The 16,699-nt window shown below is 39.6% G+C and overlaps 1 protein-coding gene across 2 annotated transcripts; it reads left to right on the top strand.

Moving 5' to 3' along the window:
* The first annotated feature begins 1,010 nt into the window (after positions 1-1,010).
* LOC122837207 (zinc finger protein 335-like) lies at positions 1,011-16,195 on the top strand. 2 transcript variants are annotated; one of them, XM_044127396.1, is made up of 28 exons: positions 1,011-1,463; positions 3,444-3,637; positions 3,732-4,008; positions 4,105-4,182; positions 4,413-5,537; positions 5,637-5,816; positions 6,693-6,860; positions 6,942-7,200; positions 7,292-7,469; positions 7,583-7,695; positions 7,778-7,796; positions 8,680-8,796; positions 8,888-8,961; positions 10,260-10,420; positions 10,509-10,732; positions 10,833-10,932; positions 11,012-11,100; positions 11,799-12,055; positions 12,172-12,280; positions 12,357-12,548; positions 12,674-12,816; positions 12,911-13,050; positions 13,865-13,962; positions 14,091-14,168; positions 14,456-14,539; positions 14,623-14,664; positions 14,815-14,920; positions 15,576-16,195. In XM_044127396.1, the coding sequence occupies exons 2-28, from the start codon at positions 3,446-3,448 to the stop codon at positions 15,695-15,697; spliced, it is 4,725 nt and encodes a 1,574-aa protein (XP_043983331.1). In that variant the 5' UTR covers positions 1,011-1,463; positions 3,444-3,445; the 3' UTR covers positions 15,698-16,195. The 2 variants fall into 2 exon arrangements, with proteins under 2 accessions (XP_043983331.1, XP_043983322.1); XM_044127387.1 differs by having other exon boundaries at positions 14,091-14,177.
* The last annotated feature ends 504 nt before the right edge of the window (positions 16,196-16,699 follow it).

Genomic DNA, 16,699 nt, shown 5'->3' with positions numbered 1-16,699 from the left:
GTTGCAAGTGACAGCGCTGAAATGACATCTGAAAAAATATATCTGTATATGGTAAGTCAATTTCTTTTTTTCCTACTTTTTCCTCCTTGTACTGCTTTGTTAGACAGATACTGCATTTAACAAAGATGTTCGTTTGTAGGGTAACTAACGAAAGCCTGTTCATCATCATCAAATGTGCGCACGTCTCCCCCTAGTGTTTAAACATCACAATTTCTGAGTCTTAATGAAAATGCAGCTTAATTACATCTGCCTGTGTATTTTCTTGATACAGACTGAGAAAATTTTAAATCAGGGTTTTTTTGAAGCAGGTGAAAAGTGCATAAGAAACCTGGAGCGACTGCTATTCATTCTTTACAGAATATAACAGAGTTCCACCCACCAATTATAGAAAAAGGTATAGTGAGGATTACGGTGTCAAATCAATAATAATAATAAAAAAGATCTCTTGATTTTCGAGACAGGAATGGAAGTTAGGGTTCGTAGTACTAAAACCATTTACCAGAAGACTTTTTAACATACTGGGTTTCCAGAAACGGTAACAAAATAATAGCTGTGTAAAACATTTTAAATTTTATTGTAGGAAGAAATAATAGAAGTGAATCTCGAAAAACTGCCAATAAAAAAAAAGCATACTTTAAATAAACATCAGAAGTATACAATCGTGTAGGTTACATGAAGTAACTTAAGAAAACTCCTGACTATATATATATTTTTTACTGCAAACCGACAGACCTTACAATTTTCTATATCAGGCTTCTTTAGAATGAAGTCTGAAATTCTCTGATCCCATTTTGATTCTGATCAGAGAAATGCACCAAAGAAATTTGATGAACATGTATTTGTATTTTATTTAATAAATTGTACAAGCCACGAGGCATTTTTAGAAATAAGAATTCAAATGCAAACGTGAAATTGCAATGAAGAACAGAAAATTGACAGAAGACGAGAAAATTTTTATTAGTCTGTTGAAAGGTTTCTTAGCATTAGGAAACACCACTAATTTACGGGTTTTATTAGATAGAAATTCGTTACGAAAAGCAATTTTAGAATACTTTTTTTACATCTGAATTTGTGTAAAAATGTTTAAAAAATGAATTAGAGAAAAACTAACATCGTACAGAAGGGCAGTTAAGCCTAATATTCCTCCGCACTTCTGTGTAATACGTCCTCCTCTAAAAACAATAGTCCACTAAATGATAAAGATATCAGATTATTACTGGGGTCTAATTCGGGACAACTACACGGTAAAAGTTGATGCTTGATTCTGATGGCTTTGTTAAATTTGCAAATCTCAAAAAGTGCTATTTGAAACAAAAACAATAAATAAGATCCGGTTGCAAAGACAGGAAGCGAGGAGAAACTCATGGCGCCCGACTAGAAAGAATCGACAATTATCGGTTGCTATGTTGTGATCTACTCGGTGCCTCTACGCGACAGGATACTCGTCTCCTCAAAAATACAAGGTAAGAAAAAAGAGCAACAATTCTGATGTCGGGAAAGGAAAATGTTTTCATTTTCTTCAGGGAGGGTATTTGGGCGGTCTGTCGCCGCTCAGGCCCTCGAGGTCCCCGGGCCAGTAGAGCTCACAGAATGCCTGAATGTAAAACACTTGAAGTGGTGTATAATGGCGACGCGCAGCAGGCAGGGTGAAGGGCAGCTAGGCCTGCTTAAAGCTGCTAACCTTCGCCGCTATCTGAGTCAAATTAGCTTTGTGCTGGGATAATGTTGTCGTTTTATGTTTGGGACGGCTTTATTTTTGACTAGCATCAGCCTTACAACATTAGAAAGAGGGCCTGTTTTTGTTGTGTCATATTAAAACGCATTCCAATAGTATCACTGATCCAACACAATGCTAACCCGTTAGCTTCTATGTTCACTTGTTAGCTTATGTCTCTGGATAAGCAAATGAACAGTAAGCAAGAAGACTTATTCTGAATCATGATCAATGCAAATCACGTTTATCTTCCCAAATGCATGTTCATTAAAAACACTGGAATCTATAAGGGCAAAGGTGCTAGGTATGACGTTTGATTAAGGAGAAACGCAGGTTTATTAGTCGACACTTTTAAGTACCAAAGTAATTACCCCAAAATATAAGATTGACGCTGAAAACAAAAAGAAGCCGCATCTGTCTTTCCCTTCCTTGTTAAAATAAATGTGCCGAAGGCAAACCTATTTATATCTCCTTTAATTGGGTCACTATTGAGTTTGTTATGCCCATTAAAAAAACTTAGGAAATCATATCTACAAACAAACAGCTTTCGGTGGAGGCAGAATGATAGTATTGGACTGTATTTCCCTCGCAGGAAACAAGAAGGCTTTAAATAATTGGAGTCAATCTCATTGAGAAGGATAAAGATGAAATGCTGCAACCAGAGGCAGTCCCGTATCCTATGCTTATTGCAAAGTAGGCTACCCAACTGGCAAAATTTTGAATTATTGCTATGCACAATCACAGTGATGCACACTAATATTTTTACTATATTATATTAATATTTTTACAATTGAGTCATCATATATTTTGTTGGTAATCAAAGTTAAGAAGTCAAGACATCAAAGTTACCATGAAGTAAGTCTATGTGACACTGTCGGAGATAAATTTATAACTTAAGCTTGGAGGAAATTATGTTGACATGGCCTGGCAAGGCAACACTCAAAATCATTTGTTGCTTTTAATAGATACACTTGAGACCAATACGATCTTAAAATGTATTATGACTGAGATCATGAAACAGAAAGACATGAGTCAATGTTTTCTTTACCATTTGTATTTGGTTTAAATGTCTTAAACTGATGAAATACTGAAATAAACACCAATCATTTTTGTTTTAAAAATCAGTAAAAAAAAAATCTATTAGGTCTAAAAAGATCTTTTAGGGGTATCTTACCCTCCACTATTTAACTGCCAGTTACGTTTTTATATTTGTGCAAGATCTTTTAACATTTAAGACTTAATTGCTTGATGGCAACTAAATACCACTTAGATGTGTGCACCTTGAAACTGTACACTTATCCATCCATCCATTTTCTGTTCACCTTTGTCCCTAATGGGGTCGGGAGAGTTGCTGGTGCCTATATCCAGCTAACGTTCCGGGTGAGAGGCGGGGTTCACCCTGGACAGGTCGCCAGTCTGTTGCAGGGCAACACAGAGACATACAGGACAAACAACCATTCACACACACACTCACACCTAGGGAGAATTTAGACAGACCAATTAACCTGACAGCCATGTTTTTGGAGGAAGCCAGAGAACCTGGAGAGAACCCACGCATGCACAGGAAGAACATGCAAACTCCATGCAGAAAGACCCTGGGCTGGGAATCGAACCCAGGACCTTCTTGCTGCAAGGCAACAGTCCCACCAACTGCGCCACATATATGAATGTTTTAAACATGTTTTATAGATGAAACTTTGACCAAATTTATTTTATTCTTCTTTTGTAGTTATGGATTCGGAGCAGAATGAGGTGGAAAGCAGCAGCGATGCAGGCCCATCGGGGATGGAGGAGCCGTCTGAAAGCGGCATGGGCATGGAATCATCAGAGGCGATGTCCGCGGACAGTAGTGATGCTGCTGCCTCCCACGCGCAGGCCCCAGAATCAGACTGTCATGTGGGACAGAGCTCAGAAGGACTTGTGGTGAGGTTTTCTGAATGTCCTCTTTTGGAAGACAACTTGAATTTAATTAAGCCATCGGAAGACAACATGCTGCTTCCTTCCACTTGTTTTCCAGGTGTTCATCCCAGAGACCAGCTCCAGCACAGATGTCAGAGTTTCTTCAGTTCATCTTCCAGACTCGTCTTCCGTGGCTCAGTCCACCAGCGTGTCTAGTGTCTCCACGGTGACCCAGTCAGTGCTGGTGTCTGAATCGGCTCAAGTTCTGGTCCACTCCAGTGCTGTGTCAGACGGAGCTATGATGGTTTCTGACTCCACTGCCTCTACCTCATCAGATCTGGGTTCTGCAATCGACAAGATTATAGAGTCCACCATCGGCCCTGATGTCATGAACGGTAATCCCAGTAATGCACACAAATGTGTAAAAGTTTGAGGAATTGTACTTATTTTTCATAGTACAGTGAGTGACGTCTGCAGTGTTTTTAATTAAGGTTGTATAGCTGTCACCAGCGCAGAAGATGGAGGTGCAGAAACTACTCAGTATCTCGTTTTACAAGGACCAGATGACGGTAAGTGTGTTTCATCCATTAACCCACTTTAAATGTTATCATCACTTTCATGAAATGTCTATTTTCAGAACAGGTATATTATCTTCACCATCATGTGTTGTTGTGCCACGTGAATGTAAAAGCATGAATTTCAGTAAAGCAATAAGATCATCCACACTTTTGTTTCTTTATGCACTCTACACAACTAAGTGAACGTTTTCAAATCCATCTCTGTTTCTTGCATGTTGCAGGGGCTCCTATGGTAGCCCACATGTCATCTTCAGCCATGTCCAACCGTGTGGCCATTGAGGCTCATGCTGAAGGCCCCACGTCCACCTGCCAGGATCAGGGAGACCTGCAGGGCGGCCTTGAACCGGACCAGCCCGATGATCATCCGGGACATTCCGGTTACAGAGAAGAGAGCAGCAGCCAGCCTGACCAGCCCCAGCATTCCCATCCTTCCCAGTATATGGACTGCAGCGCGGACGGCCCCGACCAGACCGAGGAGTCTTCATTGTCGTTTCTGGAGTGTTCGGGCGAGGAACCCGACCAGACTCGCTCCCAGACCGGCTTCCATGACTACAGCGGTAACAACAGTGACCAGGACCTTCCTGGATACGTGGAATGCAGTGGGGCCGACTCAAACCCCACCAGCAGAAGCCACTACGTGGTGGATTGCAGCTCCGGGTATCTCCAGCGTGTAGCAGATGATAGAGAGCAGCCGCATCATTCACGCAGCTACATCGACAGCAGCGCTGACCACCGGACCCAGACCAGTCGACAGTATGCTGGAAAGTCTGGAGGGGAATGCGTTGCGGCTGCAGACTCTGAGCAGCCTGGCTGTTCGCGATATCAGACAAGACATGATGACGACGACGATGATGAGCAGAACCAGGATCCAGATCAGCCACAGCACTCTCAGCAGCAGCCACAGCACTCCTGCTACACGGAGAACAGCAACGGCCCTGAGGCATCCCTCTATCACGACGACAGCTCCTCGTCAGACCACCCGCTTGCAGACACGGCGGGCACGGGCAGACTTCCTGAGGCGCTGGAATGCAACGAGAGTCAACCTGGTCTGTACATCAGCAGCAGTGGCACATATGCATCTAATCAAGAACCTGAACCGGCCCAACAGAGCTCCTTGTGCCTGGAGGAGCCTCGGGGCTCCCAGGACGAAGTGGGGTTCTCCAGAGACATGGACACGTCAGCTGCACCTCGGGGTTCAGGAGACCACCAGCCGAACCTGGCTGAGTTAGAGGAGATGATGGAGGTGGTGATTGTCCATCAATTCAAGTGCAAGATGTGTCCATACAAAAGTGTTTCCAAAGACACGCTCATTAACCACATGAGGGACAAACACTTTAAACCCGCTGGTAAGGATTCCGATGATGTCTATAAACGAGAAAGCTGAATGGATAGTTGCAATCATATTTTTTATTCATATTTACTGGTTTGTTTGTTTTTTTGTTAAGGTGAATTACCAATGAAAAGGAAACGTGGTCGACCTCCTAAAAGCGAGACGTTAGCTCGTCAAAAAGCAGAGCGAGAAGAGGCAGAAAGGAGGAAAGCGGAAGAGGTGAAGGATGCTGTGAAGCCACCAGAAGAAGAAGAGGACGATATTGTGGACGCTGGCGCCATCGACGATCCAGAAGGTGAGTGGTGGGAAACATTTTTTTTAAACACTCAAACAGATTTCCTCCCGCCATTGTTTAAGTTATAAAACCAACATCTACAGCACTATGCAAAAGTATTGCATTTTGACTTGTTGCAGTGACACAATTTGTTGCATTTTAATGGGATTTTAGGTATTATGTAACACAAAATAGCACATGATTGTGAAAAGGAAAGAAAAACATGATTTTCAAAGTCTTTCAAACTAATTCCTAGATGTTGTGGTGTGTGTTTGTATTTAGCTCAGTTGTTCCTCTGCTTGTTTGAGTTTATTCTCCTGCTGGAAGGTAAAGTAGCTCCTTCAGAGCTACCATAATGCTGCTGCTTTAATAAATGCTTTTCTTTACCAACCTGTGACTTTAGGGGTTTTGTATTTAAACTAAGATTATATTACACACAGGTGGACTTGGCTTAACTCAGTAAAGCCATCTTTATTTACCATTAAAAACAGAAAGCAAAAAACATTGCTGAACATAAAAAGCATTTGAAATAAAATACTTTTAAAATATCCACCCAGAAATAACAGTATCAGTAAAAGACAAACTTAGGAAAACAATAAACTCATAATCTGTAGTGGGCCAAAATTCAAGTTAAAAGAGTTATGTCTTAAGCACATATTTAAATGTATTACTAATTTAAAACCTACAGTTTTTAAATTTGTAAAGCATATTAAACGCAACATATCAAATTCATTTAACCTTACAATAATGTTACATTTTGTTTCTTGTCATGTAAAATCTCTATAAAATATATTAAAGTTTGTGATTATAATGTGACAAAGTACGAAAGATTTGAAGCACGAAGGCTAATTTTGCAGAGCATTACGACCTTAACGTTGCTCTTCTGTTTGTCTCCAGAGGACAGCGACTACAACCCAGTAGATCAGGAGATTAAAGGAAGACCTCCAGCTTTCCCGAAGAAACCACCCACTCCCATCTCCTCCTCCTCATCTCAAGGGCGTCCCCGGCGAAAGGTCGGTCGCCCGAGGAAGTACAACGTTTCTGGTGAAGGAAACAGCAGCAAAGGTGAAACGTTGCTTGCATAAACCAAAATCAAACTTTTAGCTTGCAGTCGATTCGTCCCCTAACCTCGGTTGTTTGTCGCAGAAGCGGAAAGCATCTCTAAGTGGTCCAGGCTCAGTGCGGATCCCTCTGCAGCTGAAGAGGCAAGCTCTTCTGGTTTGGGCCAAGGTCTGGGTAGAGAGATTAACGAGGACACAGCTGAGGCAGCGATCAGCCAATCTGACTCCGAGAACAAAGACCCTTCATCAAACTCTCAGCCAGAGGAGGAGTTCCTCCCTAGGAAACGGGGCCGACCTTCTAAACGCTTCCTTCGCAAGAAATATAGGAAGTATATGAATCGCAAGTAAGCTCCAAAGTATTTAAATGTTGCCATGAGTTGGCATGAAAAGATTTTATGATATATAAATGACTTATTCGACTTCAATGTGTTCTAGCCGGTACTATAAATCACTCAAACCTCTGCTGCGGCCCCACAACTGCTGGATCTGCGGTTCGCGCTTCCTCACCCAGGAGGATCTGCGCTTTCACATCGACTCTCATGAGGGCAATGACCCAGAGCTGTTTAAGTGCCTCCAGTGCAGCTACCGCTGCAAGCGCTGGTCTTCACTGAAGGTCAGTGGAAACAAAGCAACTCGCAGCTTTCAGGCTCCACATCACTTTGTTATTTGTAGGGTTTTTCTTTCTGAAATGTGTCACAAGAAGACTTTTTTTTTTCTTTTATGCAGGAGCACATGTTCAATCATGAAGGCACAAAGCCATTTAAATGTGAGGAGTGTGACTACTCAAGTGTTTACAAGAAAGATGTAATTCGACACTCTGCAGTTCACAGTAAAGAGAAGTGAGCAACTTATTTAACAAATACTTAAGATTTCCCCATTATTTCTGAAATTTCAACTAATAATATCTTCATGATCTTGCAGGAGAAGAAAAAAAGAGTTGGTGAGTAATATATAGCATCCTGTTTAGTAGCTTGTCTCAGATCTTAGGTTGAAATGAATGCAGGCCTTCTGTGTTAGATGTAAAGCCAAATGTTAGGGTTTTTAAAGTGCCACAAAGATCTTCCATAGAAGATTTCCTGACATCTTAGAAAGTATCTTACTAAGGCAATATATATTTTCCCTGATTCAGCATAATAGTTGTCGATTACTTAAAAAAAAAAAGGCTAAATGTTGAATTTCTTATACTACTGTCCAGTGAAAGAATAATGTACAAAACACTTTTCACAAAGTTCAGGCCTAAAGCTAAGGATTACGAGCATAATAAGACATGCATCATCAAAATGTCATTAAACGTAAAAGAAAAAAAAAAGTAAAACATACATCGTAAGATAAATTGAAAGAACTATTAAAAAAACTACCTGGCTAAATAGATCTTTAAATAAATTTAATGTTGTTGCTCATCAGTACATACTATAAAGCAGCCCTTCATGAAACTGATTAATAGATGGATGGAGAAATCTCAAATGAGAAAGAGTCTCTGTTCATTGCAATTAAAAATTGTCAAAAGCCACCAAGTCTCTTTAAAAACACAGAATTACAGTGTTTGGTGATAAATCATAATCTGTGAACCAACTAGGAACTTTAAGGCCATCAGATCCGTCCACCAAGTACAGCAACGTATTCTTAGAGTTTCTGCTGTGGACAGCACTTGAAGTGATAAAATAAGCAACAGAAATATCATTTAAGCCTTTCGACGCCCTGCAGGATATACCACCCTGGGCAGAAAGTCTCATCGCATATTTTCTGATTTGATGGGTGGATCTTTTCTTTCTGTAGCCCTGTGTTATCGCTCACCAGCATGTTTGTTGTTTTCATTCTCGCAGGTTCCCAAGGTGCTGGAGTTCCCGTGTCCGGTTTGTGACAAGGTGTACCCGATGCAAAAGAGACTCACCCAGCACATGAAAACTCACAGTTCTGAGAAGCCACACATGTGTGACAAGGTGTGGAGCCTTTTCCTGTCAAATTCTGGTTTTACCTCACAGTCTTCCGTGTATAAAGAGAATTTCTTGAACCTTTTTTGTTTTTTCGTAGTGTGGAAAATCCTTTAAGAAGAGGTACACATTCAAAATGCACTTATTGACCCACATCCAGAGTCTTGGAGACAAGTCAGTACCCAAAGCTTTCTGTTCTTGTTCATTCTTCGGCACCTTTTCACAAGCAATGTTGCAACGACTAAACATATTTATGTCAGTTATTCTTGAGATGAGGGACAAAACAGGTCCTATGGATAAAGCACAAAATCTGAATTAAATATATACAAAATATATGTTTTTTAAATATCTGACTAAACTAACCTGGGCCATGTGAGCACAATAATGTATGTTTTCCTGTTGTTTGCTGAATTTTTTTTTTTTTTAAACATTGTAGCAGGTGGATGATGTCTTTAAAATCCCTTATCTTGGAGCAGAACTCAATACATTATAACAGTTTAAAATAATTAAATTAATACTAAGGTGATATATTATGACAATTAAGTATAAGTATTCAAATAAATAATTCTAAAAGTATCAATAGATTTAATTAAAAATCATTTTTATATATTTTCCAGCTCAATTGAAATTTGTCCCAAGTTTTTGTCAACACTGTCAGGCGTAAAAAGAATGGAAAAAAAAAATCAGGCATTATTGGGGGCATCAGAACATCTGAGGACCCCATGACTTCTTCCTTTCTCTTCCTTTGCTAAGAGAGCCAGGCAGCTCTAGTTATTTTATGTTATTCTTTAGTTTTTTTTCTTCCGTTTTATTCCTAAGGTGCTCATCACAACCATGATGTGTCAACACCATAACTGACAATTTACAAAACTTTGATGACATTTTGTGAAATAAATCCTTAAATTTAGAAAACTGTAACGATTTCATGGACCTGATGAGCTACAATATGGCCTCCTTCAGAATAACATCATATAAATTGAGGTAGTTTGGCATTTTGTCAACTCCGTCAGAGTTTTTGACTGACAGTGTGACTCTTTCAGTGATAGTGTTGATAAACCTCACTTAAGTGTGCAGTTAATTAATTTTAATGTATTTTACATAAATGCCATTACTTCACATGTATCAAGTTTTTCTTTTTACTCAATAGTTTGTCAGTTCTGTGTCAACTCCGTCAGATGGACTTCATGTTGTTTTTTGTTTGAAATAATATTTCTTTTGTTTCTTGAGAAGCATTTGTCTGTAAAACTGAGTAAAAATATCACTAATAGGGTCATTAAAAAAATGATTTTATATTTATTTTTGTCAGATGGTGTTGACAGAATTGACAGGTCCATTAAAAATATAATTTTCCAAAACAAATGTTGCAGCTGGGAGCCTGCACCTTAGCATCTTTACATTTCTAAACCATTATTTGTCATATTTGTATAAATGATTATACATATTGTAAATTTACGTCTATGTACATTTTCAAGGTTCAAGTGCGAGTTTTGCGACTATTCCTGTGAAAACAAGAAGCTGCTGCTCAACCATCAACTCTCCCACACCAACGACAGGCCCTTCAGGTGTGACTACTGTAAATATTCCACGTGCAAGGAGGAGTTTCTGGTCTCACACATGGCCATCAAACACACAGGTTGGTGTTTGAGTGGAGATTTCATTGTGTCTCCACGTTTCATGTTCTTATACTGAGTCTGTACTCATGGTGTTGCGTCTCTCTGCAGGGGAGAAGCCTTTCTCTTGTGATATGTGTCACTTCACCACCAAGCACAGGAAGAACCTGCGTCTCCATGTGCAATGTCGCCACCCAGAGGCCTTTGAGGAGTGGTCTCTGGCTCACCCTGAGGAGCCTGTCAGAAGACGGAGGAAACCCTTCTTCACCCTGCAGCAGATAGAGGAGCTCAAACAACAACATGACGACAACAATCCGACATTACAGAACACCATAGTGAGTCCATTTAAACTGTTTTATTAAACAGCACACATCGCTTTGCTGTTGGTTATATTTTGCTTTATTTTATTTAATTTTTTTCATCATCATTCTTTAGATTACTGTGGATCCTGAAACACTACAGGCTATGCAGGGGATAGAAAATGCTTCAGTGACCCAGGATGCATTGGGAAATACAACTATAATCTATGAACATGGTCAGTTAATTATTTAGCAAGACATTTCTTCGATATTTTTTTAACATGTTAACAAACTTTTTCTAAATCTGTTCCTTAGCTGAGTCTAGTGGTCTGTCTGCTCAAAATGCCCTGGATTTGTTGCTGAACATGAGCAACGCTCGGGAAATTGTTGGAAACTCTTTACAGGTTTGTTAAAAATAGTCTTTTTAAGATATATTTATAGCAATTCTTACGGACGCTGTGCATGCCTTTTTAGAACTTTACAAATTTTGTCAACATTTTTCTTTAAACAATGGTTTTCTACCTACCTTTCTTTCAGTAAGACCAAAATTCCTGTGTCAAGACATTTTTTTCAGTGGGAACAGTTTTACACAACTGAGCTGTGAATCTCTTTTGGTTCTTAACAGCTCCTATCCAGTCAGTGGTGATGTTTTGGTAGGCGACTAGTTGTTCTGTACCCAGAAACTTGACATCATAAAGCGAACGGTTTGTAAGCCGTTCGCTTGCAAACTTGGAACTCGCTTGGAAGTTGTTTGCCTTAAACCTCTCCACAACTCTGTCCCTGAGCTGTGGACTCTGTCCCTTAGTCCTCATGATGAAGTTTGTTCTCTAACAAACTTCTGGCATCTTCACAGAACAACCATAAACTCTCTAAGTAAATACAAGCTGAAATCCAATGCACCCTTTACCTTTATCATTCTTATTTGCATTTTTTTTTATCAAATCCCTTTTTCTGTCCACTTACTTTATGTTGGTTAATCACATAAGATACGTTAAAATTTGTGGCTGTAATGTGACAAAATGTGAAAGGGTGAATGGGTTAGTCATAGTTTTACAAAAATTTCTTAATATTTAGGGTACATTTAACTCTTCATGCTTCACAGGTGGCAGTGCTGAAATCAGAAGGAAGTGAGGGGGAAGGCGGAGCAGTCGGTGCCCTGACCGTTGCACCTGGCCAGGGTCAAAAGATCATGACCTTCCATGTGTCTGAGAATGGTGAGGCAGTGCTGCAGGAGGCCTACGAGGCAGCTGCCTCTGAAGCTGGGGAGCTCACCCACATTGCCATAGAAAGCTACGAGGATGGAGGCGAGTTCAGGGTTGTAGAAGAGCCTGCTGGAGAAGTGCACAGCCCTGCATACAGGTGTCTAAAGACTGAGTGGAACACAGAGGAAAATATATGTTTTTGGGTTTTTTTAAGTTTGCATTTTTCTGATAAGTGTTTTTAGGTTTTAATCCTACTAAAATGCTGTGTTTCAGTGTTGATGAGAGCAGTCAGTGTTTAGACGTCTCTGCATCAGAGAACCTGAAAAATGACAAGTACTATCTAACTTCAACCCTGGCTGATGGTGTATTGCAGCAAGTAGAGGTAATGACCGGTATTTTTATTTGTGTATAAACGTCGTTTCTAGTTTCTCACATCCGTGCTTCGTCTCCCCTGTCAGCTGAGCAGCGAAGCTCCAGCCTCGCCTACAGCGACGAGCTCTCCCAACACCAAGAGATTTTGCTGCCGCATCTGCATGGAGTCGTTCAACGGTCGCTCCGACATGGAGAACCACAAGAGGGCGCACTTGGATCCCAACACTTTTAAATGTCCTGACTGTGATTTCACCTCGACCTCATGGCCTGAAGTGAAGGCAAGTCTCTCAGCAGCAGCTTCATAAATTCATTGCATATTTAATATAATTTTAATTGTTAATTTAAGCACCATTTAGCATCAAAGAGGGAAAAAATATTTGTCTCTTCTACACAACGTCCTTAGTCTCACATGGGGATGCACTCCTACCTGCGCCCGCATAAGTGTCCAAGTTGCAGCTTTGCCTCAAAGAATAAGAAAGACTTGCGTCGTCACATGATGACCCACACCAACGAGAAGCCGTTCGCTTGCAAATATTGTGGACAAAGGTAGGAAGCGAACATTTATTTTTTAAATAAGATTTGAAGTGCCGAGCAGCTGTACATGTGACTGGTTCTTTGTTTTGTTTTGTTTTTCTTTAAGGTTTAACCGTAATGGTCATCTGAAGTTCCACATGGAGCGTCTCCACAGTCAGGATCATCCCACTCGCAAAAGCCGCAGCAACGCGTCTCAGCAAACAATCATTGTGAACAGTGACGAAGAGGCCTTAGCCACCCTGCAGTGTAAGCCACACTCGCAAAAAACAACACAAAAAAAAACGTGGGTGACCTTTTCTTTGAAGGGGTGTGCATAAGACTCGCTTAATACTGTCATAAATATACATTACACCTTTTATGAACATGAAGGAGTCTTCATGAATGTCTATGAATGTTGTCATGAAGTGTCATTCTGTATATAAAGACACTTTAGTGCAAAGTTGACACTTTTAATGGAAGTTTTAGTACAAGTTCGCATTGAAAGAGTTATTATTTACTGAATAATGCAAAGTTGACAATTTTAATAAACTTTTCTTGCAGCTTTGCAATAAAAAGTGTCATTATTTACCAAATGACACTTCATGACAACAGTCTTAATCATGAAAACTCCTTCATGTTCATAACAGATGTTTTGTCATGTTTATGACAGTCTTATGCACACCCCTTCAAATAAAGTGTTACCATAACTTGTATATTATATTGCACTGGTGTTGGTCAGTGCAATAAATATGTCATCTGGTCAAGATGAGGTTCTGCCAACAGTAAAACTCTCTTAAGGTAGAGAAATCCCAGACAGTGAACCGAAGGGAGATGAGAACTGTGTAGGAAAGCAACGGCTATCTGTGAGCCATTGGTGGAGAGGATTTAGGAAGTTTTCATTGGGTCAAAGTGGCGTACTGGCATTTTCCTTCCCAATGTCACATAATTTAAAAGGAACTAAAAAGCCAAGAAGCATTGTTAAAATCAAGAACTAATTGACCAGCATAATTGACTGTCTTTTTTTTGCTGTGATTTGATATAAAACGTAGTACTATAATCTGTTTATTTGTTTTTGCAACAGCCTTGCAGGCTCATCAGACAACAATCACTCCAGAGCGGCTGCAGGCGCTCGGTCAGGATCACATCATTGTGTCTCAAGAGCAGCAGCTATCCGACCAGGTAACATCATCAGCAGTTCTAGTGTTAACGTTACAAAAATGACCATTTGCTTCTTTGAAAATTAAGTGAATGACTTTTGCTTGTTGTTAGAATATATAAAAACATCCGATTCTATGTGCCTTCGTCAGGAGGAAGGGCCGTACATCCAGCAGATAACCACCATTGATGGTCAGACTGTTCAGCACCTGATGACTGGAGAGAACCAGGTGACAGAAGTAGGAGACACTTTGCTGATTCATTGGGCTAATTTATTTGGAGTCGTATGACAAACTATGGGAAAAAGTCTTTATAAGTAACCAAAGATATGTATTTTGTTTGAAAATGTTCTTTATGTAGTTCCTAAAATCACATGACAAAGTTTTGAGAACAGTTTTCTTGATTTGATGTCTGGTCGTTTTAATAAGAAACTAAACGTCGCCTGCTCACGTATAAATCATTATTACATTTATAAAGCCTAAGCTGCAGTATTTGTGTTTTTTTTTTTCTTTTTCAGGTTCAGTACATCATCTCACAGGATGGAGTTGAGCACTTAATTCCTCAGGAGTATGTTGTAGTTTCTGATGGTAACCAAATTCAGGTGAGTAATATTCAGTTTCGCTCAGTTAGCCACTTTTCCCAATGAAAGCCTTCAATGTCTGAAGCTGTTTTTCTGCTGGGCAGATGTCTGATGGACACATTATCCAATATGAGCAGGAACAGCCGGTAAGGCAGACTTGATTTATTTTAAATTTAATGTCGGTAAATTAAACTGATTAAAGGGAGGTGGTTGATGCTGGATAATCTGCAGTGAGACGTTTTTTTGTTTGTTTTTGTTTTTTTGTTGTTTTATTTTTGCTATATATGTTTGTGCAGATTGCTGTAAGTCATGATGGGCAGATCCAGTACGTACCTGTCAGCTCTCAAGCTCAGGTGGTGAACACGGAGGACCTGGAAGCTGCAGCACATTCTGCTGTCACAGGTCAGCTTTGTGAAAAAACTTTTAAAGACTGCATTGATTTATATACATGTCTCACATTTAAAAATAATAATAAAAAGATTCTGATCATAGTCACAGCAGCTCAAGACTTTCCTAAGATCTCCATGTGAATGATGGTAAATATAGAAAACCTAACAGCAATGTGAAGGCTTTCAGGAACCTCTGACGCAATTTAAGTACTGAGGACGCTGTATTTTCTATTGCACTTATCCTGATATTCCGTCACGTTGGTACCGCTGCATATATTACATAATGTTTCCTCAGATTGTGCTGAATTTTGATATAAATATGGGAGGTTTGTGGACCTTCACTTTCAGCTTAAATTTTACTCAGGAGAAGAAAATGCCATTTATATTTGTAAGGCTTATTTTCTTTAGAGTCTTGCTCACTGCTCAATATGCAAATGCTACTTTCAAATGAAGTCTAAAAAAATCATGCACACAAAATCTGACTGTTTTGTTTTTATTTATTTATTGTTGCTTTTAGTTGGACAAAATTACTTTAAAATATTCAATACATTCTGAGCTTCTGTCACGTTTCTCTCCCTCCTTCCTCAACAACCTCAAGTGGGATGCCAGCTTATTAATAATAATAATAACAATAATAACAATGATAAACATAACTTTTCTTCTTGCAGCTGTAGCAGATGCAGCCGTGGGGCAGACCCAAACACTTTACACTGAGGCTACACCGGAGCAGCTGGAGCAGCTGCAGCAGCAGGGCATCCCCTATGATGTCATTACCTTCACCAACGAGTAGAGAGACGTACATGCCAGCTCAGAAAACCGCGACCTCAACTCTTATATGCATCCATGCATTCACAAGGCTGCGAACCGAAGCCTCGTCTGCGAAAGATTAACAGCTTGTGGAAAATAAATGCACATTTTCAGACTTGTTGCTTCTAAATTATTAATAGGGGCTGCACGTTTCAGAGTACATTTGAACAAGGTTTGTTTGTTTTGTGAGTTTAAGAACTGTGTTTGTGTGCCTGAGCTGCTTCAACTCGCAAGACAATGTTATCTTACATGTTTTAGAAAATTTTCTTTTGTTCTTTTTTTTTTTTTTCGTTTTGTAAGTGAAATGAAGGACAAAAGGGAGTGTTTATTTTATATTCTCATTAAGTTAATTGTTTAGTATTTTACAACTGAGTTATGGAATATTTATGTAAATACGTTTTTCATTAGTCTTTTGCTTTATTATGTATGATGTGTTTTGAGTTGGTTAGACATGTATCATAAGTTTAAAGCTAACACCAAATAAAACGCTTTGTGTATACATGTCTAGAGCTTTTTGGATGTGTCTACAAAACAGTTTTTTGTTGTTGCTGTTGGGAAATCGTGGAAGCAGCAGAGATGCAGGACCTTGCTATTTAGAGGACGTGAAATATTTCTGGTTTGCAATACTAGAATTATTTTAAAAAATTCAACATGTTGAAAAAAAAAAAACGTGTTTAAAGAAACTCGTGTAATGATATGCAGTCGTGTAAGACATAAAGAAAATATCACACGAGGTGCTGATCAACCAATCAGAAGCAAAGTCTTCGTCTGAGCCAGAAGTCCATGATGGTCCGACTGGGTCCAACTTTTTTTGTTGTTGACATTTTCTCCTTTCCTCTATTCTTTTTTCTCTTTGTGTTTATTTGTTCATTGTATTTCACATTTGATTGAAAGCATTTCCTATTTAATTGCAGCACATTTGGCCTAGAATGATATTTTGCTGGCCATTAGAAGAAACGCGGAAGTGGAAAAACTGCATATGAGA

Source organism: Gambusia affinis, linkage group LG01 (assembly GCF_019740435.1).
Source record: "Gambusia affinis linkage group LG01, SWU_Gaff_1.0, whole genome shotgun sequence".
NCBI classification, from domain to species: Eukaryota; Metazoa; Chordata; class Actinopteri; order Cyprinodontiformes; family Poeciliidae; genus Gambusia; species Gambusia affinis.
The sequence above is the reverse complement of the archived record's forward strand: the minus strand, read 5'-3'. Positions and strand labels throughout refer to the sequence as shown.

Excerpts from the sequence above, each read along its gene's own strand:
- LOC122837207 (XM_044127387.1), top strand. The coding sequence starts at position 3,446 with ATGGATTCGGAGCAGAATGAGGTGGAAAGCAGCAGCGATGCAGGCCCA. Across the intron at positions 12,281-12,356 it reads GTGTATTGCAGCAAGTAGAG|CTGAGCAGCGAAGCTCCAGC; the intron begins GTAATGACCGGT and ends CTCCCCTGTCAG. Across the intron at positions 13,051-13,864 it reads GGCCTTAGCCACCCTGCAGT|CCTTGCAGGCTCATCAGACA; the intron begins GTAAGCCACACT and ends TTTTTGCAACAG.